The 22,110-nt window shown below is 24.7% G+C and overlaps 3 protein-coding genes across 5 annotated transcripts; 1 reads left to right on the top strand and 2 right to left on the bottom strand.

Moving 5' to 3' along the window:
• The first annotated feature begins 366 nt into the window (after nucleotides 1-366).
• LOC100644828 (FAD-dependent oxidoreductase domain-containing protein 1) lies at nucleotides 367-5,639 on the top strand. 2 transcript variants are annotated; one of them, XM_012318041.3, is made up of 7 exons: nucleotides 367-711; nucleotides 1,975-2,250; nucleotides 2,474-2,947; nucleotides 3,841-3,989; nucleotides 4,104-4,190; nucleotides 4,286-4,439; nucleotides 4,826-5,639. In XM_012318041.3, exons 1-7 carry the CDS (start codon nucleotides 646-648, stop codon nucleotides 5,078-5,080), a joined length of 1,461 nt encoding a protein of 486 aa, XP_012173431.1. In that variant the 5' UTR covers nucleotides 367-645; the 3' UTR covers nucleotides 5,081-5,639. The 2 variants fall into 2 exon arrangements, with proteins under 2 accessions (XP_012173431.1, XP_012173430.1); XM_012318040.3 differs by having other exon boundaries at nucleotides 368-685.
• Nucleotides 5,640-6,792: 1,153 nt separating this feature from the next.
• LOC100652095 (rab proteins geranylgeranyltransferase component A 1) lies at nucleotides 6,793-15,548 on the bottom strand. Its single transcript, XM_003401900.4, has 12 exons — nucleotides 15,391-15,548; nucleotides 15,226-15,283; nucleotides 15,077-15,143; nucleotides 12,278-12,472; nucleotides 12,024-12,207; nucleotides 10,973-11,210; nucleotides 10,280-10,502; nucleotides 9,962-10,168; nucleotides 9,516-9,640; nucleotides 9,269-9,429; nucleotides 8,707-8,883; nucleotides 6,793-8,588 (listed from the first exon to the last, which is right to left on the bottom strand). The coding sequence occupies exons 2-12, from the start codon at nucleotides 15,272-15,274 to the stop codon at nucleotides 8,421-8,423; spliced, it is 1,794 nt and encodes a 597-aa protein (XP_003401948.1). The 5' UTR covers nucleotides 15,275-15,283; nucleotides 15,391-15,548; the 3' UTR covers nucleotides 6,793-8,420.
• A 443-nt stretch (nucleotides 15,549-15,991) lies between these two features.
• On the bottom strand, nucleotides 15,992-21,483 carry LOC100652213 (lipase 3). 2 transcript variants are annotated; one of them, XM_012318048.3, is made up of 6 exons: nucleotides 20,074-21,483; nucleotides 19,454-19,573; nucleotides 18,806-19,029; nucleotides 18,140-18,386; nucleotides 17,094-17,343; nucleotides 15,992-16,911 (listed from the first exon to the last, which is right to left on the bottom strand). In XM_012318048.3, the coding sequence occupies exons 1-6, from the start codon at nucleotides 20,113-20,115 to the stop codon at nucleotides 16,616-16,618; spliced, it is 1,179 nt and encodes a 392-aa protein (XP_012173438.1). In that variant the 5' UTR covers nucleotides 20,116-21,483; the 3' UTR covers nucleotides 15,992-16,615. The 2 variants fall into 2 exon arrangements, with proteins under 2 accessions (XP_012173438.1, XP_003401949.2); XM_003401901.4 differs by having other exon boundaries at nucleotides 19,406-19,573; nucleotides 20,074-21,482.
• Nucleotides 21,484-22,110: the final 627 nt, after the last annotated feature.

Raw genomic sequence — 22,110 nt, 5'->3', positions numbered from 1 at the left:
TAATTAAAAAATAAATGGTATCTATAGATATATATGTATACATATAATGCACGTATAATATATTATACGTGATATCATTTATTTTTATGCAATACATTTATCATCCATACGATAATTATAAATATGAGAAATAGATATGACAACTTTATCTCTTGTTTTACAAATTCATACATGAATTCATTTTATAAATAATTTTACTATTGTAATTATGGTGTATCATAATCTAATTCTATTAATTTGTCAGTGTATTTAATATATCAAATTTGCAATGTATTATTTATAATATATTCTAACTGAAATAATAATAGATTTTAAATATTAAATCAATTTATATACAGAGAAAATTACAACAACTTATTGAATATAATTTGCGACAGAATAAGATTTATTAACAAAGATACGTGTTTTATCTTAATATGGTTTTGATGAAATGACGGTATTTCATAAAAAAGAATTATCTAATGTTTCAGTGTTTATTGAAATGTTATCATTTGTAAGAAATTTTATATAATTATGAGATTACCGGTTAACGAAACAGTAGCAGGAAAATTTTAGTTTGAATTAAAGTATGTGTAAGCATTTAGCAGTTATAAGAATGTTGCCTTCTTTTGTTAAATTGCAAGTACAAAATAATTTTTTACAAAGATGTGTGTTCTCACAAACAAAAAGAACTTATTCAAAAAAGGTAACGTGGTAAACAATAATATTGAGGTTAATAATTTAAGTTATTTATTTTGATTTTGTGCGATTTATATTTATTTTCTTCCATTGTATGTTATTTGTTACAATCCTCATTCACTTAACTGTTTGAGAATATTTAATAATTTACAAAATCAGCTATTGGTTAACAAGCTTTATTATACACACATTTTCCATCTGCGCGAAATTTATAAAACTTACTACATTTCTAAAAAAGGTATCGCAATTTTTAATAAAATTGCGGTATGAATATAATAAAAGAATAAAACATTAGATTAAATAAGAAAAAATATTTGTTTTATTAATGTATATTTATTAATTTTTAATCGTTAAAGTGACAATGTTTCAGAATAAAAGAACATTATTCTAATGTCAGCTGTATCATTATTTTATTATCAATATCATTAAAATATTTATAAGAATAAATTAGAAGTTATAAATTCATGTTCATGAACATCTTCTTCAGTACTCCTACTACATTGCAAACTTCTGCAGTACATATTCTAAAATAAATGTAAATTTGTCTGCATTTGTTCTACCTTTCTGGAAACTTGTAGCCCACTCAATTACTAATTGTTAGATTATTATTATTTGTTTAATATTATTACTACTAATGTATTTAAATTTAAAAACTAATCAATTTAGTATTATTACTACTAACAGTATTACTAATTGTTAGAATTTGAATATGAAATAAACTCATTTGTATTAAAACTTCTCTTATTTTATTACTTTTACATTGCTAATCCAAACTCAGTTCATTCTTCAAAATTACTGTTTCATGATTAATGCAACTTGATTTGATGCGAACTTTAACATTATATTATAAAAATAAATATGTAAAGATAATGTCAACGATCTTGGAATAATCTTCAAGATTTCATAGCAGTGATAATAATTCAGATTTTTAATTTAAATAAGTTGCCCTGTATATAAGTAGTTCAGAATAATAATCATGTAACTCCAATCATTATTAATTTTTTTAATAAATATCACAAGATCCTTGTATCGAATGAGAAAATAAATTTGTTAATGTCAAACAAGGAATTGCTTTTTTAACCAAATAAAACAACTTTATAATTCTTTTCAAAATATATAAATTGTAAATATAGTATTATATAATAGAATTTTTTCAATATGTGTACATATAATTTTAAGCTGTATGACATTCATCAATTTTGTATATCTAATTGTAATGTCAATTTAATAAAAGATGATAAGAGAAACATAATATAACATATTTTCAAATTTATACTAGTCCATGTAATTTTTCAGGATACCCCAGATAAAATTGTACCAAATAAAAAAGATTCTAAGCCCATAGTATCAAAAACACTTAAAAAAGGTTTGGCATCGATAAGAGAATCTCTTGTTGTGAAGGATGTTGATGATATATTAGCTGAATGGATGGATCGGCCACAAACACTTCCAAAAATTTGTGATGTTGTAATAATTGGAGGTGGAGTAATGGGCAGTTCTATAGCATATTGGTTGAAAAACCGAGTTTTTTCAGATTATTTCAAAGTTGTAGTAATAGAAAGAGATCCTACAGTACGTTCTTCAGAAATTATGTTTTGCAGTTGCAGTATAAAAATAATTTAAAAATTATGTTCTACAGTTTAAGTGAATATAATAACATGAATATAATATTCAGTTTCATAAAAATTAGAGGGCTTGTACTGAAAGATTGAAATTTATTCAATTGAATTTACCGAATAAAGGTATAATCAAATAAAGAAATTATTTAATAAGTAAATATAAATTTTATTTTCAGTATACTACAGCATCAACAGTTCTTTCTTGTGGAGGTTTACGTCAACAATTTTCTCTGAAAGAAAATATTGAAATGTCTCTTTTTGGTGCAGAATTTTTACGTAACATCAATGAATATTTGGGCATTGAAGGAGAACCCACAATTGATCCATATTTCCATCCATATGGTTATTTAACATTAGCATCTGAGCGAACTGCTCAAATATTAATAGAAAATTCTAAATTACAAAATTTCCTTGGAGCAAAAAATATTGTATTATCAGCTGCTAAATTGAAAAGTATGTTTCCTTGGATAAATACAGAAGGTATCGAACTAGGTTGTTTAGGATTAGAAAAAGAGGGTTGGTTTGACCCGTGGGTTCTTCTTTCTGCTTTTAAAAAGAAAGCACTACAATTGGGAGCAAGATATATTTATGGTGAAGCGCAAGGATTTACTTATAAAAACAATGACACTGTTCAACTAGATGGATTGATTGTAAGACTTAATTTTGTTAAAGTAATATATTAATTATCACTCCAATTTTTGATATTCAGTATTATATTTATATTACTGCTAAAAAGTATCCAGATGTTTGTTTATTTTTGATGAAATTTTACTACAGTTCCTCAAGAAATAATTGTATATTAATAAATAATGACTACATTCAATATTATTATCTCATTATAATGATACATTAAAACTGGTTTTAAATAACTAATACATATGGAGTAATACATATGGACATAATTTCACCGAGTGAGTAGTAAGATAAAAATTTATATCAAAATAGTTTGAAAATATTGTTTTGTTGCTAAACTATCCATAAGGAAGATTGTGTGATTAAAACAAGTAATAATTATTTGAAGCCAGTAGAAACATCAATAAAATATATTTCAAATTTCGATATATCATTAGTGGATTTCTTTTTCATTTTTTGATTATTAGTTTCTTATTAATTTATACATTTTTTAATATTCATATACTGTTGTTACAAATCAGTTACAATGTCGGGATGCTTATGAGCAGTAGTGTATATATATCTGTGCAATTTATATTATAAATAATAGTAATGATATTAATATATAATTTATAAACTAAATAATATTAGCAGTTAATATATTTATTATTTTTTATAATAATATTTAAATAAATCATATACATTTTTATGGATATATATGTTTCACTAATGCATGTAAACATAAGCATGTACATGCAGAGACAAGCATATAGAAATATTCTGTAATATACAAGAAAAAAATAAGTATGCAAAGTATGCAAAACTGTGCAAAAGTTTATATCTATTTATATATATTTTAACATACTTTTACATTTATTTTATTTTTATTCTATTAGTATTTAACAGTTAATCTCTTTTTACTTTTTATTAGGTAAGAACCAAAGAGGGTGAAATACATAATATGAAATTTGCTATAGCCATTGTAGCTGCTGGAGCTTATAGTGGACAAATAGTTGATAAATTGGATAATATAAAAACAGAACGTGGATTAGAGAAAATGTATTTACCTGTTGAACCAAGGTAATCATAATTTCATATTGTGAATAAGTTTGAATAAGTATGAAATGAAAGTTTATATTAATACTATTATTATTTATTAATATAAATCCAACACAAATATTGTTGATGTTATAGGAAAAGATTTGTTTATTGCGTTCATTGTCCTGATGGACCAAGTTTAAATACTCCATTATTGATAGATAATACTGGAACATTTCTTAGGTAAACATTATTCATAAAATAAAAGTTGTTTCTAGAAACTAATATTTTGAAACTAAATATCTTGTGTACTAATTAAGTATCAATATTTATTTTAGAAGAGAAGGTCTGGCAGGTACGTATATTTGTGGAAGATCACCAGAGGAATCCGAAGAACCTAGTACTGAAGATTTAAGTATTGATTATGATTTCTTTGAAGAAAAAATTTGGCCTATACTCGCACGCAGAGTCCCAGTTTTTGAAAAATTAAAGGTTTGTGTTTGATTCACACATAATAGAAATATGATATAAATACACTGATATGTATTAGGTTGTCCGAAAAGTGTCTTTCTTTCGCAAACGTGCTTTTTACAACAGTGCATCTTCATATAAACGTGAAACCAAGTCTGCGAAATGTCGCGATGTTTATCTCAACATAACAAAATGGATCATACGTAATTTTACAAAATAATATAAAACAAAAAACATTGTGCGTCTATTATTTCCTCATAAACGAAAGAAACTTTTCGAACAACCTAATATATTAAAGTTATACATACGAATAAATTGATAACATTTGTATTATTAATCAAATTACTTAAATTAAATTATTTATTTTAATAGCTTTTAAAATGCAATTTTTTATGCTATTTTTGCAGTTAAAGTCTTCTTGGGCAGGTTATTATGAGTTCAATACTTTTGATCAAAATGGAATAATTGGACCACATCCATATTATCGGAATTTATACTTTGCAACTGGATTTAGTGGACATGGAATTCAACAGGCACCCGCAGTAGGTAGAGCAATTTCAGAACTAATTGTTGATGGAGAATATAAAACACTTGACCTATCGAATCTTGACTTTAATAGAATTCTTTTTGGTAAACCTGCATATGAAAAGAACATTATTTAAAATATATGCATTTGATTGTAATAAAAATTTATTATGTATGTATATAATAATTTTAATAACAGAATACAAATAGTATTTTATGTATTTTACAATATACATAATAATATTTATAGAGATTAACTTTAAAATTTAGATTTATTTAAATTGATTTGTAGATAAATATGTTTAATACAGAAAAAATTGGTCTTAAATTCATCAAATATTATAATCTGTATTAATTGATCTATTTTGTTTTATTTAATATTTGTTATTATAATTAATATTTTGTTTTAAAGGATGATTTATAAATAAGTATTTAGATAGTTAAAAGTATACATATAATGTCAATAAAAAATATCAATGATTTCAATGTCTTAAAATAAAATCTTGTAAGAATTTGACAGCCACACTATGGAATGTAAAATTCTATGTATTTACTACGTGCACTTCACGAAAAAGACAAAATCATCAGTACAGAAAGATATTCGTCTCATTATGCTGTACATCATAAAATAGATTGTTATTATTGTAAATAAATAATAATTATGTAAATAAATATAAATATTACTAGTTGTAGATATTATTCAGGGTACCATCAGTGGCCGTTTAGGATGGAACTTGAAATACTTTGAAATATCAGTATTTTGTATTTTGTTTTCTATAATCTACATGTGCAAACTAGTCTACAAATAACTTAAGATTCTAACAAAGATAAACTACGCTATATTATATACAATGAAATAACAAAATTTGGAATTCCAAAGTCTATTTTCATCTTTTAACACAAATATTAATATTTAAAAATGAACTACTTTATGCATAAATTTTAAAAAAATCGATAACTTTTTAAAAAATGTCTCTTGTAAATCTTAAAATTGTGGTCAATATAATTAATATATGTATATGTATATTCTTTAATGTAGTATTATGTATAGTATATGAAGTACATACTAATATAATTCTAGTTGTAGTTACTTTCATTATTGAATAAATATTGAATAAAATAATAATAATCCTATATAGAATTATAATTAATATGTTTACTGTTTTCAAAATTAGCTTTTTTTGTTAATACTGAATATGAAATATTAGGTATAAGTATGCTTGTTTTAGTAAGACAATTAAAGAAACATAAAATAACAACGAAAAATAATTTTAGTTACATAAAATTTCATTGTAATATTTATTTATTAAAATAATATTTATTTTGACTCGTTTTATATAGTGCAACAATATGTGCATATGAAATTTTATCATGATATATATATATATAAATCATAAGCAATATATAAAATAACAATCATGTATCATATCATATAATAAAAAAAATAGTGTTGAAAAAGCAGAATATTAATATAATAAGAAATAATAACAAATAAGTATAAAATTTATCTCCCTATTTAAAAATTGATCACAGAAAAGGTAAAAAACTGAATTCTGAAAGGATTTATTCCTTTAAAATGTATCTGTTAATCTGTGTTTAAAGTTCTCAAGTATAAAACAATGTAATATGTTTTGTTATGAAATTTTCTAAAAATTTTATGCTTTCATATCATTTTTATTTGAAAGAATTAATTTGGAATTATATTCCTTTAAATGTTATTAAGTCAATTTAAATAAGTATTTTACAGAATTATGAATTTATGATGTGATGAGAATGGGAAGTGAAATTCCTTTCAAAATTCGAATCACTGTTATTTTTTCAGGAGATAAGTTTGATAAAACAAACTATATTTCAGTTCGTATCAGTTTACTGTATTTCAATGCTGAGTACGGCGTATTATCAGTTAAATGCAAATAAATGCGCGCACATCGAAGCAGTAACGGCGAGAAAAAGATTATCAATTCTGACATCCAAGCCGCTCTACGATCAATGTGTCTAAAAATTTTCATAGTATACGAGCGGAACCAGCCGATAGCATTTCTTCTCTTTGCTTTCGTTAACTTACATAAATATTAAAAATATAATTATTTAAAATATACCTGTTTTAGAAAATATAAAATAAAAATTTAAATAAACCGAATAATGTTAGTTATCCGAACTAATATTTGACAGAATTACTTAAATGAAGTTTAACTCAATGAATTAAATGGACACAAGTAAATCAAACTTTAATAAACAAATAGTAACGATTAGAAAAACCAAAGAATATATATATATATATGTATATAAAATTACTGATAGTAATATAAAAGTGATGTAATATTGTTCAAGTAAAAAATTATTATTAAAGTTAAAAAACAGAGTAATGAAAAAATAATGGAATCTAATAAAAATTATGTGATGTTAATTAATACAACGCATAATGAAATATAACGTAGTAATAGTTAAATAATTCGAAAAATAAATAAATAGTCGAGGAACGATTGATTTTTCGCAGTCTAAATTTGTTCTTACACTAACAATATATAATGAGTAAACTATGCTATGCAATATAATGCGTAATAAATACACTAATGATGTATAATATGTATTAATAATCAGATAAAAGACATTATGATATCTTTTATATTGATATAGTAGAGAAACGTGGAATGATGTGCTTTTTTACATTCGTAGTGATTAGAGAAAATAAGATTAATGAGAATTTTATTATTTTAGAATTTTATTTTCTCATTGTATCCTTATAAATCAGTAATTTATAAATATAATCGATGCTAAATTGTCTTAATAATTTCCGATTAAATTAGAAATCGATCACATTTATAAATTATTGAATTATCATATATATTTTTTATTTATGATTAATTTTAAATCTAACGTAACTTAATGAGGAATTAGTTTATAAATACTATCTATCCTTCGTTTTAGTTCTTCCACATCTCTCTTATATATTATCATAAAACTACATTTCACTTCCTCGAAACTTAATATTGAAAGTAAATTTGTTTGACCAGAAAGGAAAGAAAGAAAAACTAATGCTTTCGGCCGATCGATCCGTAATTTAATAAAAGAGCGAGTGTAACGCAGACTTGAGCGCCAGTCGATTGGAATTTTATTCGAAAATTTACGAACAACTTTTAAGTTGATTAGCAATGAAAATTCTTCAAAGAAACCAAAGTCTTTTTCCGAACAGTTTCGTCTACAAAGAGTGCTAGGCAAAAACAATGTTTTATACAATCGAAATAAATAGTATAATTTCGTTTTTAATTTAAATAAACATTTAGATTAAAATAATATCTAACACTATTTACGGATATAGCTGGTAATTCAATTACAAACAAAATGTTCGTTAATCATTCGAATAAAAGTTTTCCGACTTTCAAACGAAAGAAGGCGCGTGTAACTTTGGATAGAAAGAGGTGTGCGGCTAAGGGAGCTGGCCCGTGTTTTCAAGATGAAAAGACGAAAAAAGATCATTTAATCCTCTTTTTCGGCTTTCTCAACATCTTGTTTCTCTTCAGCCTCTGTATCTCCCTCAAATTTCGGTCCCGGCGCTTCTTCTCCTTCAAGTACGATCTCTTCTGGATCAGGTGCACGTGGAAGGAAATCTTTGTCAGGATACATAGATTCAAAGATGCTCTTCGCCTTGACAAAATTTAAAAATTTATGATAATGTATACCATTTTTATCATTTGGGATCAGTTAAAAACTCAATTACGCTAAAACTTATTAAATTATAATTATAATTTGAGAGAAAATTAACCTGATTAACTGCGAAATCGAAATCAAGCTCTAAATCTGGTCCTGAACACAGATGAAGGTTACTTGGCGTGGACTCTTCTAATTTAATATCACTTGCAGGTAGGTTTAAGTACAATGACCATAAAACTTGAGGCTTTGGACTCTCTGTAGACTCTTCTCTATTATCTTGATCACCTTCCTGCATACAAGAAATTTGGTTTTTATTTTGAATCAACATGAATATAGCAGTTATAAAAATTTCGAAATATTTTATAAAAGAGGAAGATAAATACATTTTCATAACTATATTTATCTTTAATAAATTAATTCAAAATTTATAATATCTAAGAAATAAGAAACTCTAGAATATATATTACTAAAATATCTTCCAATTTCTTTTATAATCAATTTGTTTTAGTGGTACCAGGACATCTGTAAAGTAAATTAACAAAATATAAAGTAATTATGTGATCAATAATATAATTCTCCTATAGTTTATAAAAATTGGAAAATATACTTATCATATTATAAATATAAATATTTACCTGCACCATAACTATATAACTAATACAGGAAAAACATACCTGAATATGTCTTTTATCTGGAGAAACAGTCTGTGTATGACTATGGATAGATGAACGAATGGCTAATGGATCAAGTGGCTCAGCTCTTAAAAATTTATTGACAACATAGGCCAAATCTTCCTTTGCATTTGTTGTTCGCTTACATGTCATGTGAACCATAACTATTTTGGAATAAATTAAAAAATTTCCAAAAAATTTGGGTTTTCACATTATATAAATTTTTCATAAATGTAATAGTTCTACATACACAATCCTTGAGGGCAAGCATTTGTAGATGGTCCCAATTCAATCAGTGTAACAGGTTCCTGATCAGGTTGTTCCGGAGGGTAATATAAAAGTGTCAAATTTTCCTTCTCACCTTGCATAATTGACCTAAAATAAATATTTGAAAAGATAATTTTATTAGCAAATACTACTTAAAAAAATTGAAAAATAAATTAGAAAAAGGTTAGAAGCAAAAATTTGTGTATATCATAATTAATATAAGTAAGGCTTTCTGTTACTAATATAAATTTATTATTGTCTATAAAATTATATTGTTTATTATTTAAAAAATCTAATACTTTATATTTTGTCAAGCTCAATTATACTAATTTCATATAGTTAGTTTTTTTTAGATAATTTTGGACCACAACTTTTTACTACAAATATAATTCAATATAATTGTTTCTTCTTGCTTTTTTTAACTATTACCTGTCCGTAATGAAAATTCCACGTGATATCCGTTGCTCTCCTTCAAAAGCTACAACTTCTGGTGGCAGATGACCTTGACCAAGAACTAAATGTTCCAAACTTATTCTTTGTTTGCCACTAATGATAGCTTTGCATTTATTTTTGTTTATTACTACACCATCAAGCTGCCTTTTTAAACAGTAAACTCCTCCAAATACTGCACATAATCTATAAATAATAGTAATGATTTTCTAAATTATTTATGATATTTACACATTAAATAGTATAATAACAGATAATTATATATACATTATTGTATATATATGTATAAAATTGTACCTGCAAAAGCACTGAGGTAGCTCTCCACTACCATACATAGGCCAAAGAAAGGGTGTATTTCCATATCGTCCAAGACTATTCAAAAAATGTTTCGTGCGATTCACACCATCTCTACAAGAAGTCTTTTCAGTAGCCATAGCAATTGCTTGAACAACATAATGCTGCACAATTGGTGTTAAATTTTTCGTGTTTAAATATTCTAAGAAGGTTTTATCACGGAATCCTGTTAATAGATATTATTTAATAAAATAATAATAGCAAATACGACTAATAAATTATAATATTGAATTAATTCTGTTGCATATACATGTATGCATGTTATGTATATTACATAATTTACATATAAACAATACCATTTTATGAACGATTTCTCCTAATGTAAAAAAATATAGCAAAATATAATGCTCATACAATCTTTTTATTTTTTTTTTCTTTTTTGTAATGGAATCTAAACTGACTCAATAAATTTTTTCTTCATTGCGTATCAAAAAAGGTTACTTTTATTACACAGACCATTATATTGTATTTGATAATTAATTTTTAATTTAATTTTAATTTAATTATTAAATAAAACATCTACGAATCTTATATTGCCCAGAATATTTTAAAAATGTTTTCTTAGTAACAAAATATTATTTTTAGACATCATATTACAAAATTAAATTGAAATGAAAAAAAGGTACAAGTAATTACCATCAAATTCTGGGCTATCTGCACCTTGCTCCATGCATGAAGTGAGCAGTTGCATTAACATTCTTTTCTCAACAACACTGACAGTTTTATTTGCAAACACGTCAGCTCTTGAGCAAGGTACTTGTGTCAATTTCCCATCCATGAATGTAGCTACTCTGGACACTGCACGAAATTCCGCATAACGAGCAATGTTACTGGAGATTAAGAGCTCAACTAGTTCACCTCGTGCAAATAATAACTGTTTTAGATAGATAAAATGTCAATCAATTAATTGTAATTTCTGACATAATATATTTTACATAAACAGAAGGAATTACAATATTGATATTGCTACAATAATTATTTTAAAAAAGATATTCATCCATAATTAATGGGTAAATAAGAAATATTTATATAAATAGAATGAAATATTTAAATATTAATATGGTACTACCTAAATAAATGAAATAACATTTTCATAATTCAGATTTTATCAATATTATATACCTTTTCTTTTTTTAAAAGTTATTTTAAAATCATTATAGGTAATCAGATGCATTTTAAAAATAAGAACAACAGATGAAAAGTATAACTATGTCCTAACCAATTTTTAATACTTAATAAACACTTTGAATTTTAGCAGAAATAGATACATAGAATAGTAGAAAAATAGCTAATTTAATTTTTTGATAACTGAAATCTATTAAGATGAGAAACAATAATAAATATATTCCATAAGATGATAGTTAATTGAGACTTCTCAATAAATAATATTATATTTAACAAACAAAATTTAATTCTTAAATATATTTATATATTATTTATATGTATATTATACACAATTCTTAAATAAATATATTAAGAAAAAATTGCTTCTTATACTTAATGTTCTATAAATATGAGTCTTAAAAACAGTGTCGCGCTTACACTTCCACCTATTGAGCAGGACCTTGTTCGTAGATATATTTATTTAAACAAAAATGAGAAAAACCAAAAGAACGAAAAATATAATCTGCTTCTATAGTTATTTATCTTGTATTTAATGTAATAATAATATTCTTTATCTTCATACCTTTGGCGCCAAGTCAATATTAAACTTTCTGTATTCTTTTCTTATACGATCTATACTCCATTGTTTAACATTCTCTTTTTTTTCAACTTTATCATCATCAGCTTTTTCATCATCACTTCCACTACCATCTCCAGTAATATCAGTTTGAGTATCTTTTGAAGAAACTACTGGCAGATCGGCTTCACTATAATAAAAATATAATTAAAAGGAAGAACAAGACACAAATATGCATACATTCATGAAAGGAAACTTACTTTGAAATATACCATGTTTCCTCAATATTTTCAACAGTTGAATATTCATTGCTAGTTTTTAGAAATTTTTCTTCTGGTTCCAAATCTGCTTCAGATAGATCCTTGGTGGTGTTTTTGGGAACTTTTAGGTCTTCTATCCATTTCTGTAGCCCATCAAAGTTAAATGTTGCCCATAGACCGCCATAATATTCATCGCTACAAGTAAATGATAATTATTTAGTTATGTTTGTTGTCACTAATATGAAAATATTACAATGTTCATCATATACATTTTTTTTTAATTGGAAATAATTGTTACATTAAAATAAGCCTGTATTGTTTACAGGAGCTTAGTTTCATAGTAAAAAGATTAATAATTAATGATGTATGTGCGTGTATATTTTATATATTTTTTTATAAAGAATCATCCCCTTCAATAATGTGCCATCCTTTATAAAACTATATATATATATATATATATATATACATTTCACTATCGAAAGCAGGAAGGAAAAAGGGACGATTTCTTTCTTTATAAAAAAATAAATGATATATAAAATAAATTAAACGAAAATCAAATTTATTAAATACATATGCATACATTAACTACAATCTAATTTTGTATTTTATTGTACAGTATTTCTTTTGATTTCGTATTTGTGAAAATTACCTTGGAAACTAAAAGAAAAGATTTTCTTAAATATGGTTAAAAAATTTTGAAAATCCACTGCAGACATTATACATTAATGTGGTTCTTAGAGTAGAATTTCATATGTACGATATATGAAGAGTACTTTGAATCACATGATACATACACACATACATACATGTTTACTCACAGATTTTTGTATTAATAAATATACATAAATTCTTTAATTTCTTGCATAAATCAAATTCCTAGTTTTAATCCAAATTCAGTTTTAATTCCAAATTTTAATGAAATTGGATACATATACCATAATAAATTTTTGACGTTATCTTTCTTAGGATCAAAGACTTCTTCATGAAAATCTTATTTGTTCAACTTTTTATATATTTCTTTATTTTCTTTTTGGTTGTGATATTATTAGAAAACTGTTTTAGACAAACATAATTTTGAATCATCACAGAAATTTTGGATTATAGGCATATGTACCTATATATGTATATACAGGATGTATAAAAAGTAAAAATATCTAAGTCTTAGACTCTCAGGATTTAAAAATTTATATTGAAGGGAGTAAAATCTGAAAATATATTATTTAATGAAACATAAAAAAAAATATTGCACTGCAGTAAAAAATGATCGTTAATACAAAAAGATCACAGCAAGATTCAAAATTTTATTTGAAAATAATTGAATATTCGAATATTTATACTTTTAAATATTCGATTTTTTGGAATAATAGAGATATATTTAAACCATACTTGTATTAAAATATAAATATAAAACAAAAACAAAAAATATATAATACAAAAAATATTTCAAAGAATTAAGTAATCTTTTTATTACTTACAAATATAAATTTTTAGTCAAAAAATTATAAAACAAAAATCGAAACTTTTCATAAAAAGATTAGAAGTATAGAATCATCTTGGTGATGCTGAACACAGAGAATAATGTACTATATTTCCAAAAATAAAAATTTACTTAAAAAACTAAAATTTAGAATTGTATATTTTCAGAATAACTCCTCTAATAAACTAAAAAATTCTTGTTATGACATTCAGAAAATATTTTGCATGAATAGGTTTTACTCTGAAGTATTGTATCTGTTTGCATTATTTTCCATCTATAAAAATACGACACTTCTTTGGTAACTATGATTTTAAATAGAATAGAAAGTTTTTGATTTTATATAACTTAGTTAAGTAGAAAAGATGCATTAATACATATACTACAATGTAATACATAACTGTTTATATCTATCTAAAATATATAGATGAAGAAGACAACTATTTAATTGGTTAAATAATTTAGAATGTCTCCTTTATATATTAAGGTACAAAAGATATATTTAAAAGATATATAACAATAAAGGATTTTCACAAATAAGGGATCATTATACAGAATATAAACTTATACAACCGTGTTATTATGTAATTATATATAATAATGCATTATTATACAAATCGTATCACAGAATTTAGGAAGATATATACATGAATATGTATAATCTTGAAAATTCAAAGACCCAGATGTTTAATTATATTACTTAAAAAATTTTTTAATATTAAAATGTTAAAGTTATTATTATAAAAACTGCATAAATTAATTCATTAAATGTTTGTAAAATTAGTTTTTAACGCTAATTGAAAGTATTTCTTGTTCATTTGAACTTAATTACTACTGTGTGAAAAAAAATTCCATTTTATCACATAAATTTTCGTTCAAAAGGGAATTAAATGTTTAATAAAAAGATACAATTGTTTATAAATTATCATATTTTTATTTTATATCTAGGTTTGATAAATGTAAAAGTAATGAAGTTATAAGTGTAAAAATAATTATTTAAATATAATTTTTCAAACAAATATTTCTAATATATATAAGAAATTTTTAATTAAATGCTGAATAAATATATTTATTTAATTAAAATCGAGCACCTTATATAAGTATATAAAAATACATAAATATTTCCTAGTTAATAATACAATATGGAACATGAAAAGAAATAGAAAACATGTAAAATATAAAGAAAAACATGAGAAAATATAAGCGAACAAGGAAGAGAAATATAAAAAAGAAAAAAGGGAGCAAACAAAAAGCAAGAAGTAAGAAGCGAGGAAGCAAAAAAGAGTAAGATCGAATCAGAAAGAGAAGAGAGAAATCCGACATACCTGTCTAGGTGAAGGACCTTTTTACCGATTCTACTTGCAGCTGCTGCGACAATAGACTCCGTCATACCTATAAATTTGATAAGTCATTATAAACATTAAAAAAAAAGAAGCAGCAAAATAAATAAGACGTATATTGCAAAAATCAATACCCGTCCCTACGACGACGACATCATATTCATTTGGCAGATAGTCCTCCATGGCTTCCAGCTGTAAATTGCAATAGAATACAGAATTGTGAACACAAATTAGTTTTGCTATTCAGTAAGTGGATGACTAAGAAATCAATTCATTTCTAATGAATCCCTCTCAATTACGTTGAGTGAAGGGCCACTCCCGTCGTTTCGCTTTCGCTTCGAACTTTCACTGCTTCACGACAGTCTCGAAACTCCAGTTTGACAGAACAAGACGCTGCAGACTAACCGAACTGTAACTGAACTGACCGCTGATTCGTCGGGATTTATCCTCGAAAGACAACACAACTAGATACTGCATCTACTTAGTGATATTCTGCGCCAAGAAATATATAGATAAAGATATTCAACGTTAACATCGATTGTGCCCCGACATTACCGCCATTATTAAATGATGTGGCCTCTTACAGAACTAACGATATAAAATTAATATTTTCTCTGTTAATATATACAAAATATTAAATACAACAAGAACAAATTAGTAGAATTAATTTTATATGGATGAAATATCTGTAAAAGAATGTGGATATATTAATAAATTAAGAAATTTTTACAGTTTCTACAGAATATAATTACATATTACAGGAGATTAATAGCAATAAAAAATATTCTACAATTTTGTCAAGAAAATTGTGCTATTAATATTATACATACAAATATATAGTTTTAAACATTATCTTATTTACTTATTCAAGATATAAACAGAAATCATTGTACATTAGAATTTGTTACACGTTTTTCATATTGAATTTATTTCAACTAGATTTGTAAAGTTCTTTAAAACTTATTTACAATTATAATTACATTGATATGATGTATGATTGTCTATAGTGTTGAACAATTTATATAATTTATTACATTTCTAAAAAATTCATTTAAATAAAAATTGTGCTTAGATTATTCACAAAAATATTTTTATAACATTTAATAATATACAAATACTTCACAATAAAGTAATAAGGGAAGTCCTTAATTTGCAATGTTTGTAAATTTTATTTCTCCTCAATTCATTTGCATTTGCAAAATAAACTTGAAAAAAATAATATAAGAATACATATATTTATATAGAATTATATTGAATTAAAACAATCTCTTTTTATATTCTTACAATTTTATCTGTAAACATAATAAAAAAAATTAAAAGAAAAAGATTATTTTACATACTGTTTTATATAACATGGTTTAATAAATTATATATATAAAGAATTAAAACCCAAAGAAAATATTAAATAATAATAAAAAATATTTGTTTTCTTGAAATACATCTGTTGTATATCCTTATGTAATATGTGATAGTGTTAATATTATATACAAGGTAATAAAACATAAGCTCACTAAGAGCTTAATTTTATCTAAATTTTTGTAAAACTGTTAAAACAGTATTATAGAGAATCACCCTGGCATCTCTACCCCATAAATAATCAATATGATTGAATTTTGAATATTCAATCTCTTTTGTCTCTATAACATTTGGCAATCTATCAGTAAGTCTCTTTACATCTGCAGGATCATTGAGAAAATCATTTTTACTATAAAATATTACAATTGGCGTTTTTACTTTTTCAAGATCATATATTGGTGGTTGTGTTGACCCATAAGTTTTCAGATTTTCTGTTGCTCCATAATCAAACTTGCGAAATGATCCTGTTAAAAAAAAGTAATAGTATTCAATAATAATATGGAACAATAATTATGTGAATTTGTATAAGAAATTTTTGTACAAAATCTATATTATAAAAATGTATTAATTTATATCAATAGATAATTAATATAATCGAAGTAAATGAAAGCACTAAATATTATTAAATTAATTATTAAATAATTACCTGATAGTATATTTTGACTATAATGAATAATTTGTTTCGCAGAAGCACCAGCTGGAAAATGTCCGAGGATTAATGGTAGCATAGACTTGTCTAATTGATCACTACCGAATCCAGCAATTAGTGAAAACCAGCATACACAGAAACCATTAGTGAGACCAACTGGAGCATTTCGAATTATTGTACCCAAGGCTTGAGCTTGTAACCTATTGCGGGGGAACCACTGATGTAGATTGCAATATGAGGATCCCCACTGAAACATACTTGCTATAGAAATGTCAATCATAAATAGCAGGTCTATTGACCAGAGGTGGATCTACATGTATAAGTACATGATATATCAGTATAATACCAGTGCTGTAACATCAACAAATTTTTAACATATGCATTCTTAATACCAAATTCGTTTTTAATAAGAATCAAATCTTTTAATATAAATTATGCATGTACAAATAATATCAATTCTTGAATCATTTATTATATTTCTTATTTAATGAATTTATGACAACTGCTAAACATAACTATCATTTATTAAAACTATTTAATTCTTTTGTTTTTACGAATATTTGAATATTATTCAAATTATAATTTATTGGAAGAAAACAGCATATCTTATTAATTGAAATAAGAAAAAAGAAGTACTCTAAAAGGTTTTATTGTTTATCTATCCATGAAAAGCTTTATTGTGTAATAATTTTGCATATCATATTTACAGTTATAATTACAGTTATATATTTAATATACAAATGGAAAATTCTACATTTCTAATTTATTTTTTCTTGTACAATTAACCTCATGCTAATTCACTCATATTAAGATATTGGTTAATTATATGTGATATAAAAATTCCAAATTCAATTTTCTCAGAAATGAACTCTCAAAATAAAATATTAACAATTATTCCTTTTTGGCTCGTATCATGATTTTTAATACACTTTGTATATTGTACTTTCTGTAAAAAATCTTTTTGGGATTTGATACATAACACTTGTAATTTAACCACCTCTGGCTACAATAACAAATTATTTCATGTATACTAAGAAACATACCTCCATTAATCCATAAAAATGGACAACACACTTAAGTAAAGGACTTCTATGATTTGCGAGAAATGCTATTGGTGCTAAACTGATCATTCCTTTAATTTTTCGATTGTATTCAGATTTTTCACTGGCCATTACATAAAATGCAGTTGTGCCTTGACTATAACCCACGTAATAAAGTTCTGCATATCCAGTATGCTCCAAAATGTAGTCTATTGTTGCTGGCAAATCATAATACCCAATTTCATGCCAGCTAAAAGAATAGTGAAATTATTTAATACATAATTAATTTTTCATATATACAATGATGCCTGCTTAGTGTTTGCAGATTTGGTACTTCATCATAAATACCATCCGGGAAAGTAGAATTACAAAAATTAGCCTGTTTTTCTCTTCCAATTCATTTGACTCACATTGTGTGTGAAGTAGATTGATCAGTAGTCAAATGGCTCATCACTGATACAAGATCTAGCTTTAGCTATATTTTACTGCATAACACAATTCACTCTATGAAACCAATTATACAAATAGTGAATATAATGTATCACTAACCAAGATACAAATGCAAATACTAAGCAAGCATGATCCTGTTGATTAATCTATTTTATACTTATTTTTACTTAAAATTATTATTTATTCTATTCTATTTAATAATTTTTTACATAAAATTACCTAAAATCCCAAAATTCTTTATCTTTAGTTGTATATTTTTTATGTTTTCTAGAATATGCATTGCCTCTTGCATTTATTAACCAGACATCATAATTATTGTCACATAAAAGGTACGCTAAAGCCTTTTGTGGGCCCAATAATACCCAATCAGCTGAACTTGACAGAAGTCCATGATGAATGAGAACTGGTATTGGTTCTTTTGCCTTGACTCCATGGCTTCCGTACTAAATATCAAACATTTATTTGTAATGTTCACATAAATCTTATGTTATCATAATTTAATATAGTTTGAATAATTTTTAACTCTTTCACTACAGCATGGCTGAAAAATTAAAAAAGATATTTATATCAAATATTATACTTAAATTGTATTATATTACATAAGACTAACACAAAGTAGTATAAATTGATAAATACTGAAATACCATTGGTATTTATCAGTATTTTCACATACATTTGCTTAAATAAAATATTTAAACACAAGAAATTTATCACATAATGGCTTTCAGTAGGGAAAGAGTTAAATTTTCAATGTCCGAATGGATTAATTTCTTTATGATAATTAATAACTTTGTGATAACTTTTATATTTGTGACTTACCTCTATTGTATTTTTATTACTTAAATTTTGCTCATTACTCCCACTTACATTGCAATCAGAATTTTGATGAGATTTTGGTAAAACTCTATGCACTTCTAGACAATATCCATCTTCTGTCCAAATATGATGTGTTTCTGATTTATAACCATGGACAGTAATTAGTTCTGGCTGAAAAACACTTTTTTATTGTTATTTTGTTATTTTTAATCATATTTAACCGTTATATAATAATCATATAATAATAATGTAATATGTGATGATGAAATATTAAGTTATGTTAATATTAAATAATAACTGATATGAAAACAAAAATAATATAAGTATTTCTTTCTGGTATAATGAAAATATTATTAAAATTATTGCTTCAAAAAGATATCATACATTTCATATACAAAATAAATACGCAAAATATTATACTGAATTAATAATAATTCAGTAACACTTTAAAAACTTGTATGTACTAATACGTACTAATATGTTGTAATATGTTATTGCTAACTATGTGTCATATTCAAAAACATTGAATGATGCACGAAATGTGCAATAAATACTAATACTAATACTAAAACTAAAGCTAAAATTACTACTAATACTAATACCATTATTCATATTCATAACAATCATAACTAAGAAGACAAAATTATATAAAAAAGGGAAAATGAACTTACTGTTGTCATATGAACCTCATCCTGATTGGCTGCTGCGCCCATTATATGAACAGCTGATAAAAGAGACTGGATTTTTTAACAGAGAAATTACGTACCTAACTTTCACCAAGAATTACTCCTTTTTCTCCTTATTATTTTTCTCTATTTACGACTTTATTTTTCCCAAGCACTGATTAAACGAGAAATTCAAGTTTTGTAAGATTTTGAACACGGTCTTGTATAAACGTCGAAAGATCGAGAAATATCGAAATGATTTGCGCGGTTTAAGTTTTCCAGATAAAGCTATAACAAACTTGCACCAACAATAACACGTTCACCATGACACACCGTGTTATACTGTCGTTCTATGCCATAGTTTACAGATGCATGTGTTTCATTATCCATTACATACATTGAACTAACAGCAGGAACGATTTATACGCATGCGTACCAATTTAATAAAATTTTATCATATTGTCAAATCTTAAGAAAAATTAGAGTTAATGTTTTTTTTTAAAGATGATAAAGATATCATTAGTACGTAGGAAAGCTCCGTATTGTTTTTTGACTTAACTAAATTTTTAATTGTTACTAATAAAACTATCTCATGAACAAGGTCGAATTTAATGCATTAATTCAGGCAGGAAATTTCCTCTTTGCTATATTATCTTTTTAAACAGAATTGTAATTAGGATTCTTTAATTTATTGACTAACAACATGATAATCGATGTTAAAGTTATGTAATTATACTGACCTTTAAAATCATAAAGTCATAATAGTACAGTTACTTGTTTACCGAAAACATTATTTCAACTTCTAATAAGATCGTTATTAATAGTATTTATAAGATAATATAATCTATAATCACAACACATAAACTGAACTATAAAGTTCAGAACAGAATTATTTTTATGAGATACAAGCGGCTATAAAGAATATTTACACATCATTTTATTCATTATAGTATTTACACACTTATTAATTGGAACCAAGTATGTTAGATTTTGTATCATTCAATAATTTTTCCATAGGACTGCAAAAATTTGATACAATGAAAATAAATTGTAGAATTGATAAAAAGATGCTTCATTGGAAAAAGCAAGAATATTTTTTGTAGCTATTCTATATAGTTAGCTATATATCTTTTGACTAATTTTGTACTAATTCATATATTATAAGTATTTAAAGAAAAGGTTTTTGGTACTGAAATATAAATTAATTAAAAATTATTTTTATTTTTAAGAAAATAATAGTAAATATGAATATCGTGATGATATTAATGATTAAGATTCTTTTTGTTCTATGTCTATTACAAGCTTTTTTCTACTTTGCTTTGTGAAATCACTTAGCTTATAACTTTTGCTATTGTTTATTTTTGTATTTTAACATATTATTTCTACAATATCAGTTAATATATTAATTTTCCAAAATTTTACATATATTTTACATTCCTTTTATATGTCACATATACATATATACATACATATATACTTAATTAAAAAAATTAATTATTTCTTTAAAATATGTGCACTGCTGTCATATTTATCATTATATTATACTTTATTCTCATAATTCTTCAATTTTTTTTTTATTATTTTTAATAAGTAAGTCCATAGTTTGAAAACATAAATGCACAAAACTAAGGTTTGTTTTGAGACATTACAAATTTTTAACTGGTCTATATATTTTAAAAAATATTAATTTTGAATTTTAAAAACTTCCTGTTCGAATATTACTTTTGTTTCACGAGTTATATTGAACTTAATACAGATAGGTAAGTTCACAAAACAATTAATAACAGTGTCCGGTTTGTAAGTGAAGTAGAGGTTTAGATTAGGTTAAGATAAAGTTAAGGTTTAGGTTAAATTTGAAAGGTTTTCGAAACTTATAAACAGGTATTTTTGAATTCTACTCTTCGATTACTAGAAGCTGAGTATCAGAAAATATAGATATCAGTCAAAAATTTTTCGTGGTCTAGAATGCAATTCAACTCAAAATGAAAATACATACATTATTTCGATATCTTTACGAACAATACTCAATTTAACATTGAGTAT

Source organism: Bombus terrestris, chromosome 17 (assembly GCF_910591885.1).
Source record: "Bombus terrestris chromosome 17, iyBomTerr1.2, whole genome shotgun sequence".
NCBI classification, from domain to species: domain Eukaryota; kingdom Metazoa; phylum Arthropoda; class Insecta; order Hymenoptera; family Apidae; genus Bombus; species Bombus terrestris.
This window is presented reverse-complemented; position numbering and strand designations above follow the sequence as displayed.

What these genes read in the sequence shown, in the direction of transcription:
- LOC100644828 (XM_012318040.3), top strand. Translation starts at nt 569, where the DNA reads ATGTGTAAGCATTTAGCAGTTATAAGAATGTTGCCTTCTTTTGTTAAA. An exon ending in TATTTACCTGTTGAACCAAG is followed by an intron (nt 3,990 to 4,103) that starts GTAATCATAATT and finishes TTGATGTTATAG; the next exon opens with GAAAAGATTTGTTTATTGCG. An exon ending in CAGTTTTTGAAAAATTAAAG is followed by an intron (nt 4,440 to 4,825) that starts GTTTGTGTTTGA and finishes CTATTTTTGCAG; the next exon opens with TTAAAGTCTTCTTGGGCAGG.
- LOC100652095 (XM_003401900.4), bottom strand. Translation starts at nt 15,274, where the DNA reads ATGGAGGACTATCTGCCAAATGAATATGATGTCGTCGTCGTAGGGACG. An exon ending in GAAACATGGTATATTTCAAA is followed by an intron (nt 12,208 to 12,277) that starts GTAAGTTTCCTT and finishes TTTTTATTATAG; the next exon opens with TGAAGCCGATCTGCCAGTAG. An exon ending in CAGATAAAAGACATATTCAG is followed by an intron (nt 8,884 to 9,268) that starts GTATGTTTTTCC and finishes TCTTGTATGCAG; the next exon opens with GAAGGTGATCAAGATAATAG.
- LOC100652213 (XM_003401901.4), bottom strand. Translation starts at nt 20,115, where the DNA reads ATGGGCGCAGCAGCCAATCAGGATGAGGTTCATATGACAACA. An exon ending in ATGAGGTTCATATGACAACA is followed by an intron (nt 19,574 to 20,073) that starts GTAAGTTCATTT and finishes AGTGTTTTTCAG; the next exon opens with CCAGAACTAATTACTGTCCA. An exon ending in TAGTCAAAATATACTATCAG is followed by an intron (nt 16,912 to 17,093) that starts GTAATTATTTAA and finishes TTTTTTTAACAG; the next exon opens with GATCATTTCGCAAGTTTGAT.